Source organism: Heloderma suspectum, chromosome 7 (genome assembly GCF_057233095.1).
Source record: "Heloderma suspectum isolate Gila_16-S chromosome 7, 16-S_ref, whole genome shotgun sequence".
Lineage (NCBI taxonomy): Eukaryota > Metazoa > Chordata > Lepidosauria > Squamata > Helodermatidae > Heloderma > Heloderma suspectum.
The window spans coordinates 33,640,150-33,658,226 of NC_139464.1; the positions used below are offsets into that span (position 1 = coordinate 33,640,150).

At 46.6% G+C, this 18,077-nt stretch overlaps 1 protein-coding gene across 2 annotated transcripts; it reads right to left on the reverse strand.

Annotated features, from left to right (window-relative positions):
* Nucleotides 1-1,021: 1,021 nt before the first annotated feature.
* LOC146339503 (uncharacterized) lies at nucleotides 1,022-8,622 on the reverse strand. 2 transcript variants are annotated; one of them, XR_014784259.1, is made up of 2 exons: nucleotides 8,258-8,622; nucleotides 1,022-3,136 (listed from the first exon to the last, which is right to left on the reverse strand). XR_014784259.1 is itself a non-coding variant. In XM_084809562.1 (2 exons), the coding sequence occupies exons 1-2, from the start codon at nucleotides 4,805-4,807 to the stop codon at nucleotides 3,124-3,126; spliced, it is 1,152 nt and encodes a 383-aa protein (XP_084665688.1). In that variant the 5' UTR covers nucleotides 4,808-5,064; the 3' UTR covers nucleotides 1,022-3,123. The 2 variants fall into 2 exon arrangements, 1 of the variants encoding a protein (XP_084665688.1); XM_084809562.1 differs by lacking the exon at nucleotides 8,258-8,622 and adding an exon at nucleotides 3,669-5,064.
* Nucleotides 8,623-18,077: the final 9,455 nt, after the last annotated feature.

Sequence of the window (18,077 nt, forward strand, 5' to 3'; positions counted from 1 at the left end):
AGCTGTGTTTCTGAAGCCTAAGAAAGTTCCTGCCCCATGTGTTCCAGCTCTTTCTCAAAATCTGAACTGTTCTGACGTTCCATTTGCTCAGAGGCAAACCTGACACTCTGCCAAAACTCATGCAGTGTGGAGTTGCCGATGCAAAAATGGTGGCTTGGAACTCTTTCCACATATGAGAACGCCCTTCCCTTGATTTTGATGGGCCCTGACCATGCAGTCAGAGGAGCAGTATAATGGGTAGATCTGCTCCACCATGCCCTACTATACAAAACAAATGTTTTCCAGTCATGGTGTTAGATTTTAATGATATGAAAAAGGTATAAAAGAAGGCAGAAGAAAGTAGCAGACAAAAAGGCTTAAAAAAGAAAGAAAGCTTATCCCAAATGTGTGTCGTTGAAGATCTAAGCAAGCGAGTCTCTGTCGAAGCAATGGCAAACAGCCTAACTTGCAGAGAAAACAAAGAGTTAAAAATGGTGCATGGCACAGAGAATTTGAAACATGATTTGCAGAACAGGCAAGCCAAAAGATAAGTGTGCCTGTTACAAGAGGGAGGCTATAGTAGCCATAAAAAGGGGTGAAGCCCCCGTATGAAGCTTTAACAAAAATATTACCCACTGGAAGTGGACAATTAAAATAAAAAAGGCTTTTCTTAAATTGAAGCAAGCCTTAATATCACCGCCTGCTTTAGCCTTATCAGACCCCAGATCATGAAGTTTTTAGAGCTATGGTGCACATGAGAGCACATAAAAAAGTGCCATTCCTGGAAAAAGGAAAAGGCAATGCTGGCAGCCACCATGGGCGGAGATATAAACAGCAGCTTGAGAGCACAGAAGCGACCAGAGGGGGGGGGGGGGCAGAAAAGGAAAGGGCCGACCGGGGCTCAATAAATGTGCGTATTGCTGAGAGAAGAGACATTGGAAGAAAGATTGTCCAGAGCTGAAAGAAAAAAGAGACTCACCCTTGTTAGATAAAAAGTCCTTGCTTTCGGTTTAGAAGAAAAGAATGCCAGGCAGGCAGCAGTGGATCCAACACTATTTTATTGAACGTTTTGCAAAACGGGTGCAGAGCAGTCTGGACCCCGAGACACGTGTGCAAAAGCCTTTTATATCATATCGCTTCTATTGTTCTCACCAGTAACCAATGAAAGAGTTAGTACATCGGCTCACTAAGTTAATATCCAATAAACAGTCACTATCAGCTTACCAAGCCGTTAGTCATGAGTGCGTCAGTATGATTCCCTTTTTGCTCCGCCTATATTTTCCCGCCACTCGGGTTCTTACATAACTTGAGACGCCAATGGTTATGGAGTCTCCTTTTTCTAACAATTCCCTCCTTTAAGTCTTTATTCACGTCTTAAAGCATTTAAAATGGAGTTTCTTTATCAGCACAATAAAGCAAGAGCATCTGTTTTGACAGAGCGGTTTCAATTAACCGCTGGGATAAGCCTCTAGCGCAGGGGATAATGCAACAACCAAATAACACTAAAACTCCTATCATCACTACAAGCGAAATAAGGATTGAGGCTGCTAGGTGTTTCCATTTTCCAAACCATCTCTCCAACCAGTCAGTCACGGGGTTGTTAATCCCTGAATTCTCGGCTAATTCTTCAGACAAGGCGGTGAGACCCTGCAAAGCCCTTGTTACCGTGCCATCTGGGGCAGTGTTGTTAGGGATGAAGGTGCAACACCGTCCACCTAGCATGACACAAACCCCTCCTTTTTCTGCTAACATCATATCAAGAACACGCCGATTTTCCCAAGCCATTTGGCTGGTGGCATCTAGCTGCTCAGCCAATCCTTTTACAGCATCTCAAGTATAGTTTATAAACCTCTGCTGATTATAATAAACGTAATTGATCCAATCTACATTTTTGTTAATGGTCACCCACCAAAACAGGGTAGATTCAAATCCTGCAGAAATTTGATTTCTTCCTTTGAACTCATCTGGCACTCCCCTTGGTACTCCTATGGAGTCAATATATATTTGATCATCAAAAGGGGTTACTGATCGTTTCTGCCGGGGTTGGCCAGTCTTCTCTGCTGGATGGTATGCAATTGAAAAGGGGACTGCCAACTGAACTAACCCACAAGCTCCGGACCAATTGGAGGGCAATACCTCATACAACTCTAGGCCACCACAATACCACCAGAGATCAGCTCGTGGGATTGAAAGGGAATTATTCCTAAAGCGGGTAGAATTAACACATCTTACTTTACTCGTCAGGTTCCCTATACGCCCCTCTGTGTCTGCAAGGTTTCGGTGTATGCATCCGGTATGGTTTCTTCTTTGCAGGAAGACTGTGGAAGGTCTGACACGATCCTTTGATTTGAGTGGGGGGTATAATTTATTGAGGGTTTGGCATTCCTCCTCTCCCCATGCATCAGGGTGTTGGAACAAACGGATCACGCAGGTGAGGAGGGAGGGAGTGTCCCATCCCAGTGGAAAGGGCAGCACCTTTGCCACAGATCTCCCTGTGGCACAAACAAAACAGTCAGACTTATTTAAAGACTTGGCTGTATACTTTATCCACTCTAACCACACATTATCAGTTTCCTCTGTTATTGGGATCCCTAACCTGGTTCTCCAGGGACGCCTCTCTTTCTCAGGGATCTGTACCAGAAGTGGTCTGAGGGGTGTTGGTGTGACATTTTGGGGTTTTATCTTAAAGCTGTCAAGCCCAAGTCCTTGAGGTATCACCATCCACGTTAATATTTCTTTAACCAACATTACCAACACCACCCACAATACTTGCTTCATATTACAAGTTTTTTGTAATTCGAACCCGAGCTTTTCCCAGATGTTGTGACTTGTATATTACAGGCGATTGTGGCTCCTGGATGGCTTCTTCGCCTGTGTCCTTGGCAGCTTCCAGAGGGGTGCCAGGGAGCAAAGGACCGTTGCCTGTGTCCTCCTGTTCTTTCCAAGTGACAGAAGGAAGCGAGGGTCGCTTAAATGGCTTTATCCGGCTGCAATGTGTCCATTTACTAGAACCCACAAGCTTTACACACGAGTGGCTGGTTGGTCCCACCAAATAAGGCCCCTCCCACCCTTCCTTTAAAGCTTCTTTATTCCACTTTTTCAGCAACACCTCGTCTCCCGTCTGGAAGAGATGGATAGGTGCATCTAACGGCAGTCTCTGAAACGGAACGGAATAAGCTCGTAGCTGTGAAAGAACAGACTGTAGAGAAGTCAACTGATCCCTTAGCATCTGATCACCCACCTCCCACTTGACTTCCTCCCTCCTTCCGCAGTGTACCCGAGGCGGGAACCCAAACATCAGTTCAAAGGGGGACAATTTTATGTCCTTTCTTGGCATCCTTCGAAGCTTCGTTAAAGCTATTGGCAGAGCCTCAACCCAAGTGAGCTTCACCCCTCGTTGGAGTTTGGTTAAAGTCTCCTTGAGGCTCGGATTGATTCTTTCAACCTGTCCACTTGCCTGGGGCCTCCAGGGGCAATGTAAATGCCACTCTATTCCCAGAGCTTGTGCCAGCCCCCGTGTAATAACTGAGGTGAAATGTGAGCCCTGATCGGACTCTATAACTTCGGGCAGGGAGAACCGGGGCACCACCTCCTGTAACAATTTAGCAACAACAGTTTTAGCTTGGCAGTTCCTACATGGAAACGCCTCTACCCACCCTGTCATTTGACATACTATTACAAGCAAATACCTGTAACCCCTACATGGTGGCATCTCAGCAAAATCAATCTGCGCCCTCTGGAAAGGATAGTAGGCCCATGGTCGCCCTCCTTTTGGAGGAGGGGGTGCCCTGGGAGGGTTGGTTTTCTGGCAGACTTCACAGGTTGCGGCTAGTCGGTGGGCGCATACAGTTAAGCCAGGGGAGACAAACAGCCTCTTGCAATAGTCGATCATGGCTGATGCTCCAGGGTGTCCAAGAGAATGGTGAACTTGCTCTAGAACAACCCTCTGCAGGGTCTGTGGAAGAAGCAGTCTTCCATCTGTCATCTGGATCCATCCGTCATCACAGGGACTTATTCCGTGTTCTTGTGCCATTCGTAACTCAGCAGGGGAGTATGTGGGGCGCTCTTTTCTTTTGGGTAGAATGATGAATGTTCCTTGGATTCCCTCTCTGGCTGCTCTTTTTGCGGCCTCATCTGCCTTCTGATTTCCCTGTCTCCATTTTTCCTCTTTTTCTTTCCCATGGGCTCGGACGTGGACAACAGCTACTTGTGAGGGTAGCTGGAGGGCATCCAGAAGATCCACTATTAGGCCACCATTAGCCACTGGAGATCCGTTTGCTGTAAGGAATCCCCTCTCTTTCCACAGTTGCCCATGAGCATGCACAACGGCGAAGGCATTTTTGCTATCGGTATAAATATTTACTCGCTTTCCCTTGCTGGCTTGCAGGGCTCTTGTCAGGGCTACCAGTTCAGCGGATTGGGCGGAGAAATGAGGAGGCAGCCTTTCCTCACGCACACTCTCCTCTAGAGTAACGACGGCCGCGCCTGTGTAGCGCCTTCCATCCAGCATATAGCTAGATCCATCTACAAACAGATCTCTGGCTCCCTCTATTGGTTCATCCTCAAGGTCCGGTCGGCCTTTGGTGTCCAGGTCTAATACTTCAAGGCAGTCATGATCTGGGAGTCCTGATCCGTTTGTGCCCAGTAATGTTGGCAGCAGTGTGGCGATATTAAAGCTGGAGCAAGCCTTAAAAGTGAGGTTTTCGTTTGTTAGTAAACCTATTTCATATCGGGAATGCCGGGCTGGGTTGAGAAATTTGCTTCCTCCTCCTGATCCCAAAATTTGTGGCACTCCATGCGGCACCCAAATTTCAATGGGTCCTCCCATTGTCAATTTCTCCGCTTCAGCGCAAACCAGAGCCGTTGCCGCTACTGCCCTCAGGCAACTTGGCCATCCTCGCGCTACGACATCTAGGACCTTGGAGTAATATCCCACTGGTCTCCAAGAGGGCCCTTTTCGCTGGCAAAGCACTCCCGAAGCTATGCCCTTATTTTCATGCACATAAAGTCTAAATGGCCGGCTGGGATTTGGTATGGCTAGAGCAGGTGGTGACACAAGAGCAGCTTTAAGACTGAGAAAAGACTTATTCATTTCCTTAGTCCATTTCCATTTATCCAGTCTATCTTTCTGCAGCGCCTCATACAGCGGCCGCGCTGTCTCCCCATAGTTTGCTATCCATAGTCGGCAGAATCCGGTCAACCCCAGGTAGGCCCTCAATTCGCGGGGGGACTTAGGGACAGGAGTGTCACGGATGACTTCAACTCTTTCTTGCCCTAGGCTCCGAGTCCCCTTAGTTATGTGGTAGCCTAGGAATTTTACAGTTGGTTGGGCCAACTGTACTTTTTCTTTTGACACTTTATACCCCCCCCCCTGCTAGATAGTTGAGGAGGGAAACCGTCCCACTCAGGCACGCATTCTTGGCCTTGGCTGAAATCAGGAGGTCGTCACAGTACTGGAGGAGATGCACCTCTGAGTGCTGCTGGACCCAGGGTTCGAGATCCTTTTGGAGCTGCTGGCCAAAGACCACCGGTGAGAGATTCAGCCCCTGAGGGATGACTGTCCATGCTAATTGAACTTTTGACCCCCCCCCTGGGCTTTCCCATTCAAAGGCGAACAAAGGCCTTGAATCAGGGTGGAGGGGGATGCTGAAAAAGGCGTCTTTTAGGTCTATGACAGTGAACCAGGCGTGCTCTTCCGGAATTCCTACAAGGAGGGTGTGTGGGTTGGGGACCACAGGATGGGGGGCCTCGATCTGCTGATTAATGAGCCGGAGGTCTTGCACTAAGCGGTAGCCCTTGCCCCCCCCTCCCCTTTTTGGCACAGCGATGATGGGCGTGTTATGGGAGACATTATCTCAATGAGCCGGCCTTCTTCTCGGAGCTTTGTTATTACTGGTTGTAGGCCCTCCTTTCCTTGGCGGGAAAGGGGATACTGTTTCACATGAACAGGCCTTGCTCCCTCCTTGAGGGGAATTTTGTATGGTGCTGCCGACTTGGCATGAGAGGCCCCTCCAATCCCGGCCCAAGCTAGAGGGTTGACTCTGTTTTCTATTAAGCTCCAGTCCTCGGTGGCCTCTGGGATGGATTCTTCTGCAACCTTCAAAAGGGCCATTTGGTAGTTACTACTCTGCTGTTTAGGGAGCCGTATCTCCATCCTTCCGTCAGGAGTAAAAGCAATCTCAATTTGGAGTTGAGTCAATAAGTCCCTCCCTAGCAATGCCACCGGACAGGAGGGGGTACAGACAAATGCATGTTCTAGGTGTGTTTTCCCAACCTTGGTGAACAGGGGACGAGAGAGGGGCACTTGAGTTGCCCTTCCCTCGACCCCCATTATGGTGGTGAACCCCCCACCTCCCGTTGGGGGCTCACTGAGGGGGAGGACGGACAGGGCGGCCCCTGTGTCCACAAGGGCTTTATAGGAGTGGCCCCCAACCTTTATTTTGACCATGGGGTCCCGTCTTGCCTCAGAGACGGCTAAGAGGGGGCCGGGCCCCGGTCTGTCCTAATCTCTTTCCTGTTCATACAGAACTCTCTGCGCTTCTCCCGTATTTTCCCCTCTCTCTTTCTGCTTCAAAGCCTCACAGTCACGCTTCCAGTGCCCCATTTTCTTACAAAAGGCACATTGATCTTTCCCCAGGGGAGATCCTTTCCTTCCCCCTTTCCTCCCCTTCCTAGCTCCCTCCTTGTCAGGTTTAAGAACCGCAGCAAGGAGCTTGGCCTGCCTCTTGTCTTTTTCTTTTCCTTCTTCTTCTTCTCGCCTCTCATAAACCTTTTGAGCTACTTCAACTAAAACTCCTAAGTCAGCTGCCAACCCTCCTTCAACTTTTTGCAACTTCTTTCTGATGTCCTGGCAGCTATTTCCCACGAACTGAGTCGTGAGGATCCTTAAATTATTTGGATCATTCAAGTCAATGTCAGTATATTTAGCGAAGGCTTCCCTCAGCCTTTGGAGGAACACAGCAGGAGGTTCGTTTTTGTCTTGCTTTAGAGTCAGGACTTTTTGCAAATTGGGGGCCCTTCTCGCGGCTTGCTTCATGCCTGCTAAAATGAGTCGAAAATAGTCAGCATGTAAGCGTCTATGTGCCGCTGTGGCCACCCCCCAATTGGGTCGCCCTGTGGGCAGAACCTCCACCGTCTCCTCCTCAGTTGCTTGGGGATTTTCCTCCCTATACTTGGCTCGTGCCCCTGCAAGGATGGTTGGCTTTTGGCTGAGAAAACAGGTGTTCAATAGCATTTGTGTATCGTCCCATGTGGGGTTGTGAGTAAGCCTCACATTCTCCATCAGAGACAGGAGTGGCCCGGGATCCTCTTCAAAGGAGGGGTTAAATTGTTTCCAATTATACAAATCAGATGTTGTGAATGGGACATAAACAAACATCGTCCCTTGAGGATGTTGGGCGGTAGGGTCGGGGACTTCTCTGATGGGGAAGGTGAACTTCACCGGTGGTTGGGGGTCCTTTTGCAGGTTGTAGTTAGGTCCCCCTTTTGCCTCTCTCTGTAGGACCTCCAATTTTTCCTCTAGGGAATATAGACGATCTTGGAGAGTGTCCTGGCGTTCAACTAGAGGGGTGGGGTCCTCCGGTACTATTTCATGAGAGGGGTCCTTCTCGGGGGCATCTAACCGCTGGGCGGGCCCCTCAGGAGAGGGTGGTGGTTGCAACGAGCGCCCTGCGACGGCTGTCCCGTAGGGAGGAGGAAGCAGTAGGTCCTCCGGTGCCGTGGCCACGACCCTGGGTGGTCCTTCTTTTGGTGGTTTCCTTTTGACCACCATGGGAAGGGCAAGGGACATGCATTTAACAACCCACGGAGCAGGCCTGCCGCCAAGGGGCACACAAGTTGCCCACGAATCAATATAAGGGAACTGGTCCCAACTTCCCCTCTGTGCTACTATTGTTCGCACATCAGATACCAAGGTTGGGTCAAAAGACCCCTCGGGTGGCCATTTGGGTTCTAATATTGGCCATTCCCGGGTGCAAAAAAAGACAAGACGATCCTTTGTCATCTTAGTTCCATAATCCTGCTTAAAATGTGACCAATTGCGCAAACAACACTCCAAGGGCGTATGGGACTTCTTCGCAGACTTAGATTGGGACCCGCCCATGACGGTGGGAATTTCAGTCAGCAATTCTTGCGCTTCGCCCTCCTCTGACCTAGCCCGTCTCCGGGGTAAGGAAATGCAGATCGGGGCTCCTCACTCGCTTCGCCCATAGGCGTCTCACACAATCACAAACACACCACCGTCCCGCGTTTATCCCCTGATGTAAGCTGTTTCACTTACCCCAAAAGCCTCTTCTGTCCCGCCCGCAGCTGCGTCCAGCTGCTTTATTGATCCACTGCCGGTGCCTAAAAGGAGTGATCACGTCTCCCTCTTCCTCTGGCGTTGGTCCCCAGGCACTTCTGCCGCCACCGTCGTGAGGAGAAGGCAGTATAAAACAACCGCCTGTGGCCACTTCTCCTCCGCGGCCCCTCGGCTCAGCGCGAAGGGGACGCGCCCCGAAGCAGGATCCGAGTCACAGCACCAAATTGTTAGATAAAAAGTCCTTGCTTTCGGTTTAGAAGAAAAGAATGCCAGGCAGGCAGCAGTGGATCCAACACTATTTTATTGAACGTTTTGCAAAACGGGTGCAGAGCAGTCTGGACCCCAAGACACGTGTGCAAAAGCCTTTTATATCATATCGCTTCTATTGTTCTCACCAGTAACCAATGAAAGAGTTAGTACATCGGCTCACTAAGTTAATATCCAATAAACAGTCACTATCAGCTTACCAAGCCGTTAGTCATGAGTGCGTCAGTATGATTCCCTTTTTGCTCCGCCTATATTTTCCCGCCACTCGGGCTCTTACGTAACTTGAGACGCCAATGGTTATGGAGTCTCCTTTTTCTAACACCCTGAAGGCTGCCAAATGCTGGCAGGGTCCTCCAGTGGGGGGGAGTCTAGCTGAAGGGCCACCACCCTATGAACAAATGCTCGGGAGAATCCCAAGGTAAAAGTAAGGGTTGGTGGCGAGGACTGTAAAGCCCTAGTAGATACTGGAGCCACATTTTCTATGATCCCTGTGAAGCCCCCAGGCAAGAGAAAGTGGAAAGCATGTAACTATAAAAGAAATTAAAGGGGAAAAAAAACAAACTAAATTGCCCATGTGTAAGCCCCTCCTCACGAAGACTGGAAATAACATACTGGAACATGCCTTTGTAGTTTCATCTGCATACCTGGTTGCCCTCTTGGGGCGGGACTTGTTAACAAAACTGCAAGCTAAAATCTTCTTCAGTGATAATCAGATTGTAGTACAGCTGCCAGCAATGCAGGGCTCAAATTATCGAATGGCCCTTCAAGCAATCAAGATTGTGTCAGAGGCCAAAGGGACTGAGATTTTAGAGAATGTTGATCCATGTGTGTGGGCAGACAGAACCCCTGCCCGACCAAATGCATAACACAAATTAAAATCTTCTTTAAAAAGGGAGAGCCCTGTGTGCGTAAGGCAGTATCCTCTGAAAAAAGCCACCTGTGCAGGCTTGAAGCCGCTCATTGAGAAGTTCAAAAATTATGGTTAGTTAATAAAGGGATCATCCCCCTTTAACACCCCGATTTTGAGTGCGCCCGAGGCAGATAGCACCTCCTTCAGGTTAGACCAAGACCTGAGAACAGTGGCTGACTGCCCTTTGTGCCTCAAAAATGATTCAAAGATGTTTGAGCCCCCAGCTCAAATGAGAAGTCGCCCATGCGCTTACTATCCTTTTCAGAAATTTCAAATTGACTTTTCAGAGTTGCCCCAGACTCATGGCTATCGGTACCCGCTAGTAATGATAAAAGCAATTGACTGCACCGCTCAGACAGTAGCCAAGATCCTGTTAAAAAGTAATCCCTAAGCTCTTGTTACCTAAAGAGAGTGAATCAAATCAGGGGCCCCATTTTGTTGGACAAGTGACGCAAGTAGTGGCCCAGGCATAACAAACTAACTAGAAGCTACACCCCCCTTGGAAACCTTAATCTACAAGTCAAGTTGAGAAGATGAACCGCACCTTAAAGACAATGCTCATTAAAATTTGTTTAAAGATTAAGTTGAAAGGCCACAGGCCTTGCCCATCACCTTGACTCGAGTATGGTGCGCCCCCAAGGGAAGTATTAAATTGACACCTTTTAAACGTTCCATAAGCGCCCACCTCGGATATTACCTGTGGCTGATAGCTTAAATGTGAATTTAAAAGTAAAAGTTTTAAGATTCAAGGTTATGTTACTGCTTTGCAGTCTGTTTTGTTTTCACAGGTTTGCGACACCGCACCAATCCTGGCCTTTAGATGCTCCAGTGCATAATCTCAATCCCAGCGATTGGGTGCTAATCCAGTCCTAGAAAGATGAACCACCTACCAAGAAGCAGAAGGGTCCATTTCAGATCCTACTTACCACTCCCATTGCTATGAAAGTCGCCAAAGAAAAGAAGTGGATTCATCACACTGAATAAAGGCATCACCTGCACCAGAGAGGGTCACACCGGAAGCTGACCCACCTGAAGGTCACCGTTGGAATAATGAACCCCTGAAAGGACTCAAGTAGCTCTACAGAAAGAGGGTGCTCTCGTTTCAAGGGTTCCTGATGAACGGAACAAAACTGAGTTCCAAAAGTTCAAAAAAAAAGTGTTTTTGTTGTCAACATTCTAGTAGCTAGAACAAAGGCGTCCCAGGCCTCACTTGCTGTTTAGAGGAAACCATCAATGCCACAGCAATAATAGTTTGCGCCTTTAAGTGCGTAGTCCACCGCAGGACCAAAGAGAGTATAGATTTGAGAAAAGCCTTTTGAGGGGGGAATTGTAGTAAAAATGTAACCTAAAAGCCATTGTATGTGTCTTAAGCAGCACGTAGTACTGTAAGAGCTGCGCATGCCTGGAATGAGCAGACAGTAACCCTAAGATAAGGTTGCCAAGCAAACCGCTGGCAACCAATCAAAAGTAACACGCTGGCTGAGGAATGCAAGCTGAGGTGATAAAACTGTAGCGCGGAGGTTGCCCAGGGTCGACTCTGCTTTGAGCGTGAGCTCCTCTGTCGAACTGTTTGCAAACAATAAAATCGAGTTGGACCCAGCCTGAAGTTGACTCTCCTCTTTGGGGCAAATTGGACCAGCCTCCAGGGGGCGAAACTAGCATTTTGTGCAACATCGCTACGGTTTTTAACAAATTTCCCAGTTAGAACTCACGGTTAGAATGCACTGCCTCAGCTATAAAATCTTTAACCACTACCACCAAAATAAACTCTTTATATCTAAGAGGAACTCAGTAGCCTGGTTCCTATAATTTGACTCCACTACTAGAGACAATCTTTCAGAGTGAACAAAAGTATAGATGTTTATTAAGGGGAATTATTTACAAAAGAGAACAACATGTCACTCTTCAAATAATAGGCTGAGATTACTTAAAGGTTCTTAAACATGCTTGGTTACTATCTCCAATAGGTAAGAGAGTTTTCTCCAGCTAACAAGCTCTCAATAGCTTTTCCTCCAGACTAGATTTTCCTTCAAACTAGATTTCCCTAAACTGCATCCCAACTAATTCCTCTCAAACAGGAATGGATCCTGTACACCAGTCTTTCTCTGCCTCCAGCCCCTCCTGTTTCTTCTGGCTAGGATGATTCAGATGTTTCTGGTGACACATGAAGTACAAACCTAAAATGTATTATATATAACTTGGTTTGCTCATAACATTTTGGTATATTAAGGGCATAATCCTTTGCATGTTTAGACACAGAAAAGGCCTACAACTCCCAGCATTCCCCAGCCAGCATGGCTGGCTGGGGAATGCTGGTAGTTATAGGCCTTTTCTGTGTCTAAACATGCATAGGATTGTGCCTTAAATTTAAAAAGGAAAGAAAAAACAAATGCAGCCGTGTTGACCACAGGAAAAAATCCAAATAGACCCTGTTTAGACGTAGCAGCATTTGGCAACAATTTGTGGGTATGTCCAGTGGATGTCCAGTGCTGCTGATGGTGAACAAACATATATGTGGTGATCCTTCCATAATTTGTTCTTCGGTTAACACACAGCATTCATAGGTTGTTGCTGGAAAATGGAAGCGGCTTGTACAGTGCGCATCCCTGTAATTCATGGGCTAATTAACCCACTAATTACCGCTGAATGCCGCCATTTGTCTGAACAGGGTCAATGTATAATGCCTTTGTTAGGTCAGTTCAAAGCTCATGAAAATGCGCTGGCTTTTGAGATCTCCAGATCTCTTCATCAGGCAAGATGTTACAAAAAGCGGGTGGGGTGGGGGAAATAAGGGAGTAAAAAAGGGTTGACTAGATGTTGTACACGGGATGTCTGCATAGTCAGAGTCTTAAGATAATAAACGAGAAGAGGTTGCAGACATTCAAATTGGGATCTGCCAGGTGATGTGATGGGTTTCAGTGCCGTTAGGACCACAGGGGAGAAGGAAGTTGCAGACAATTTCAGATCTTCCATTTTTTAAAATCTAAAATCCTAAACTGGATTATGTATGTAAGATTTTGTTACAGAAGAGAAAAATGGCTTGGTTGGTATACCCACTCCAGAACATGGGCTAGTATGCTAGTTCTAATACACCTAACCAAGGGATAGTGGGTGTGTTTGTATAATCACAGGGGCCAATGGCCACAATGGCAAAGCCACATTACAGAAAGCATTAGGGAAACAATCCCCCCGCCCCGACCGCACAACCATGCCGGGCAACATGATTCATCTACCCTCTCCAAGGCACACACCCCTCCAGGGTCCTCCTGGCCCGGCAGCTGTGCATTCCAGCAGCCAACGTGGCGGAAAAGGGACCCCAGTGGCCGTGCCAGCTGTTGCATGGTGATCTCAGCCATAGAGATCTGCTGAGCAGACCAGTGGCAGCGTTTCTGGCCACTCTAGGCTCCTGTCTCTGTGCTCAGTCCATTACCCGGCTTGCTCTCCACATGACACAGTATGCCATGGCGGAGCCCTTTACCCTACTGCAGAGCACGGGTTATAAGGATGGGTTATTAACCCATTGTGGGCGGGGACCCCCATCATGACACATTACTCCCTCATGGGTCACTCCCAGAACTTACCCACCATGGCTTAATGTGTCATATGAACCCAGCCACTGATCATAATGGGCTGTGAGATAGGTTGGATCTATCCCAAATAGATAAATCTAGGAGGAAAGGAATGGAAATAAAGCAGGAACGGCTATAACTACCTGCCTTTCAGAGAAAGGAGGACCCGAAGGACTTCATTTCCTGGTTGGTTGCCAATAGTGGGCACAGACTACCCTTGGGTTGCTCAGTTTTAGTGTCAAATTCAAAAATGGGGCATAAACCTCAAGCTGTTCTGGCCTTGTTGACAATAGGGCTCCTCCATGTTGTCCACAGACATCCAAAAGAAAGGTTTTGGCTAGGATAGAAAATGCTGGGGAAACTGAAGGGAGGCGAAGTATTTATTAGGGATCCTGCAGCCACCACAACTTGGTTAAAAATAGATTTTGATGGAGTTCCCAATAAGTTTCAGAACTATGTGTTCAGCTGAAGACTTTTTGGTAGCCACTACCTAGTACCCTGACGATACCACCCTAATGGCAGAAAGCGAAGAGGATCTAAAGAGCCTCTTGTTGAGGGTGAAAGAGGAGAGTGCAAAAGCTGGTTTGAAACTCAACATTAAAAAAACGAAGATCATGGCATCTGGCCCCATCACTTCCTGGCATATAGAAGGGGAAGAAATGGAAGCAGTGACAGATTTTACTTTCTTGGGCTCCAAGATCACCGCAGACGGTGACTGTAGCCCTGAAATTAAAAGACGCTTGCTCCTTGGGAGGAAAGCTATGGCCAACCTAGACAGCATAGTAAGAAGCAGAGACATCACCTTGCCGACAAAGGTCCGTCTAATCAAAGCTATGGTTTTCCCAGTAGTAATTTATGGCTGTGAGAGCTAGACTATAAGGAAGGCTGAGCGCCGAAGAATTGATGCTTTCGAACTGTGGTGCTGGAGAAGACTCTTACGAGTCCCCTGGACTGCAAGGAGGTTAAATCAGTCCATCCTAAAGGAAATCAACCCTGAGTGCTCATTGGAAGGACAGATACTGAAGCTGAAGCTCCAATATTTTGGCCACCTAATGCGAAGAGAAAACTCCCTGGAAAAGACCCTGATGCTGGGAAAGACTGAAGGCAAAAGGAGAAGGGGACGGCAGAGGATGAGATGGCTAGATAGCATCACCAATGCAATGAATATGAACTTGAGCACGCTCCAGGAGAGAGTGCAGGACAGGAAGGCCTGGCGTGCTATGGTCCATGGGGTCACGAAGAGTCGGACATGACTGAACAACAACAACAACAACAACAACAACAACAACAACAACCTAGTACCCTGTGCTCACTTCTTGGCCAGCTCCGTGGGACTCCAAGGGCTTTTCTGCATGAGGCTTTTAACCCACCTTTACCAAGGCCTCTGCTTCCAGATTCTTTGAGTGATTAGTGTCTGCTCCCTTTTCTTTCTCCACCTTTCTATATGTTCCATTACACAACCACTAGGTGGTACTGTGGTATAGTAGAATTGCACAAATACACTAAGGTTAAATGCCACCATTCAGGATATACCAGACTTTCCTTGTTAGAAGAAAAAATTCTAAAATGATTGCAAAGCATAAGAGAGGACCGGGAGGATGACAACATTCCGTAAAGCACTTGCAAACTACCATGAGTGAGGAATCACGAGCGCACAATAAATGCCTCATGTAGAAAGGCTCCCAGACAGCAATTTCTAAGCTGAGAATGTATGCTATAGTCCTCATATAGTGTTCCTCAGCTATGCTTTTAAACACACCAGCTTATCCCTGGCAGGATCAACACATATATGTCGCTTTTAAACCAGCAGCAGCACCAGACATCCTTTCAAAAAGACAGTGATGCAGCCAAGTTCAAAATTTTTGTTTTTCTGAACTTCATATTCTTGTGCTCAAATATGTACTTTTTGAGAAAACGCTAAGCTACAAACCTATATACCAGGGGTCAGCAACTTGTGGCCCTGCAGATGTTTTCTTAAAACTTCCAACAGCCCTAGCCAGCATGGCCAATGGTGAGGGATGATGGGAGTTGTAGGCCAAAACATGCAGAGGGCCAAATGTTCCCCCCTCTATTTATACTTTCATATAAAACTCACTGGAACTTACATCTGAGTAAATGTGCACCTTACACACAGTTACCTGGGAGTAGTGACACTGGACACAATCACTATAGTACCAAGCTGCACAGGTGTCTTTTATACAAGTGATGCAAACACTTGAGTAAATCTACAATTAACACATAATTGAGCACACAAATTAATCAATTACAGCTAGCAGCCCTAAGGAGGTATAACAACATAGGTAGCAAGCCAGTAGTGTTTTGACTCTCACTTCTGTAGCTGAGGCCTAACCACGCAGATGTGAATGCTTAAACACAATGCAAATCCCAGTGAAGTGGGGGGGAAATTGCAACAGCAGAAGCCTAGTTTTAGTGAACTATTAATGTTTCTAAAGGACTGATTTCTTCTCACACCCCAGAGCAAGCAAACAAATATCCTTTGTGTCACACAGAATATAAATTGAGGCAGCTCTCTTTATGGATTTTTAAATGTTTGGCTAAGAACACAACAACATTTGATAACAATTTGAACTATCATTGCAGTCAAGGCCAAAGGCTGTTCTTCTTGGGATAAAACCATCTGTATCTAAGAAAAACCTGCTCCAACTCTCTCCATTACTAACTTAAGGCCCATTGATTTCAATACATCTCTTTTAAGTAGGAGTGCCATTGGATCCAACCCTCTTGGTTAGCATGCATTGCTAATGTTGTCTTTTTCAAATATATCTCTGTCCAAAGGAACAAAACATTATCTAAGAGATGTATACCCTGTTTTCCAATGCAAATGCACAGCTCAGAGCAGCTTACAATTAAACTTTAGCACAACTTAATAAAAATATAAAAAGCAAACCCCATATAATATAGAAATACAAAATGCAAAGGCAGGCCCTGCAGATAAAAAAAGCCCCAAGACAAAGGTTCACCATAACAAACATCATCTGCCCAGCAAAACAAAAGCTTGCCAGAACAGGAAAGTGCTCACACATCAGCCAAAAGTGGCAAGACGGGGGCCAAGGGAGACTCATGAGATAGACTGTTCCATAGCCACTGAGACAGCTCTTCCCTTTATCTCAGCCAACTGTGCCTCCGCAGTAGGTAGGACTCAGAATTTGTATCCGAAGAAGTAGGCAGGCTGATATGGAAGGAGTATCAGCTACTCTCTTGGCTTTTAAATCAGCAAAGGATAGGCTAATTAAGAATAAATGAATACAGTTGGTTTGATCCAAACTTAGGTGGGTGCAACTGGGCTGCCTGAAGTGGATTTCCTGCTCCTTCCTTGTTAACATTCCTCACTTCTAGGTGGCTGCATGACACTTGACCTTTCCTCAAGGCTAGATGGTATGTAATCCAACCACTTTAGCTCTAGTTGCTCCTTCCTTTTAAAAGGACCCTCAACCTTAGCAAAGTGACAGCAGCTTGGAACTGTGTAATCATCTCTAGATTTTTCTCTTCCTCTTCTTTGAAGCACTACAGCTGTTTAGACTGCAGGTCAAAATGACCTTGTTGAAGCAAAATCTTTTACAGAACTGCTTGCTAATCCTGCTTCTGTGTTGCTTTTCTTTGGTTTGTCTGGTATTTGGTTTTGTTGTTGGTGGATTGCTTGTAGTTTAACTTAAAATAGTGTAGAATATTTTATTGTTAGATATTTCTGTGGTAGTCCTATATCTGTGGAATGTCCTCCATAGGGAAATACATATAGCTCCATTCAGTTGACCTTTAGGAGAGCTTCAAGGACAGTTGGCATTTGGGTGATTTTATGGTGCTGTGTTTTAATGGCTGTTTTACCTTTTTTTAATGTTGTGATTTTGCTATTTTATTGCTGTTCCAATAATTTGTAATCTTATTATATTGATTATTCCTTAAATCAACTTAAAGGCAGTTTTAAAATCTGGTAAGGGTGCAATTCTGTGCGTGTTTAGACAGAAAACAGTCCTACAATTCCCAGGGGAGTTGTAGGACTTTTTTCTGTCTAGACATGTGTAGGAGTGTGCCTTAAGGGTCCAATACTAAGAGATCGGCTCTGGGTACTCAGAAGCCTCCAAACTCAGAAGTTTACCAGTATCCTGTGCAGAGTAGGAGGTCTGCATTTAAGCTAGATGGGCATTCTTGCCTATCTAGTGGAGGTTTGGGGGAAGGGAAGGAAGGAGACTGGGATGGCCATAGGATTTATCAAATGGCTGCCCCCTGGGTTCCCTCCTCACCCCACCCCTGAAAACTCTCCCTTACCCCATCTCTGTGCTCTGTTTTCTGAGCACGGGGTGGGGGTAGCCAACATGGTTTTCTCTGTGCAAGCTACAAGAGGGAGGGGACAGGGAGTGTGGTTTCCTGGCCCTGAACTCAGAGCCCTGTTTCTAACCTTGGAGCCAAGAAACTGAACACTCCTATGCCCTCCCATGCTGTCTGGTGGGCATAGGATTGCTCTCTAAATAAATAAAACTATTTTGATTGCAATCTGTTTTGAGGATCACTTGGGATGGAAGGCTTGGAATAGAAATATATTTATAAATGAATACATTATTTTTCACAAGTAAGCCACTCAGAGAACCCATTACTTGTTTTAGCGTTGTTACCTATGGTGGCTTGTTATGTTGTCCGAACCTGGCAGGGTGACTTCATCATGGAACAGCTACAGAGCCAGTCAGCCAGAGTAGCAAAAATCAAAGTAGGGACCAAGGAAACAAGGAGTTCTGTTGCAAAGGCGCCTGGGATACAAGCTAGTGGGGGGGATGAGGGGGGCAACAAGCTATGGCAAGCCTGATCATCTGTCACCTTAGTAAGCGAACAACCAATCCATGGTGGCTTATTCATAGGGTGGCTTAGCGTGATGTGTGAACCCTCCCTATGAGGCACACAGCCTCTGAGACAGAGGGCAAACCTTGAATTAAAATCCTAGTTCGCTCTTGTAAAATCATTGTGCCCTGCATTCTCTGATTCTTTTAGAGTCTGGAACAAGACTGAGAGTCTAAATTATACTATTATTGCAGGGGGTGGGGTG

Excerpts from the sequence above, each read along its gene's own strand:
- LOC146339503 (XM_084809562.1), bottom strand. The coding sequence starts at position 4,807 with ATGGGAGGACCCATTGAAATTTGGGTGCCGCATGGAGTGCCACAAATT.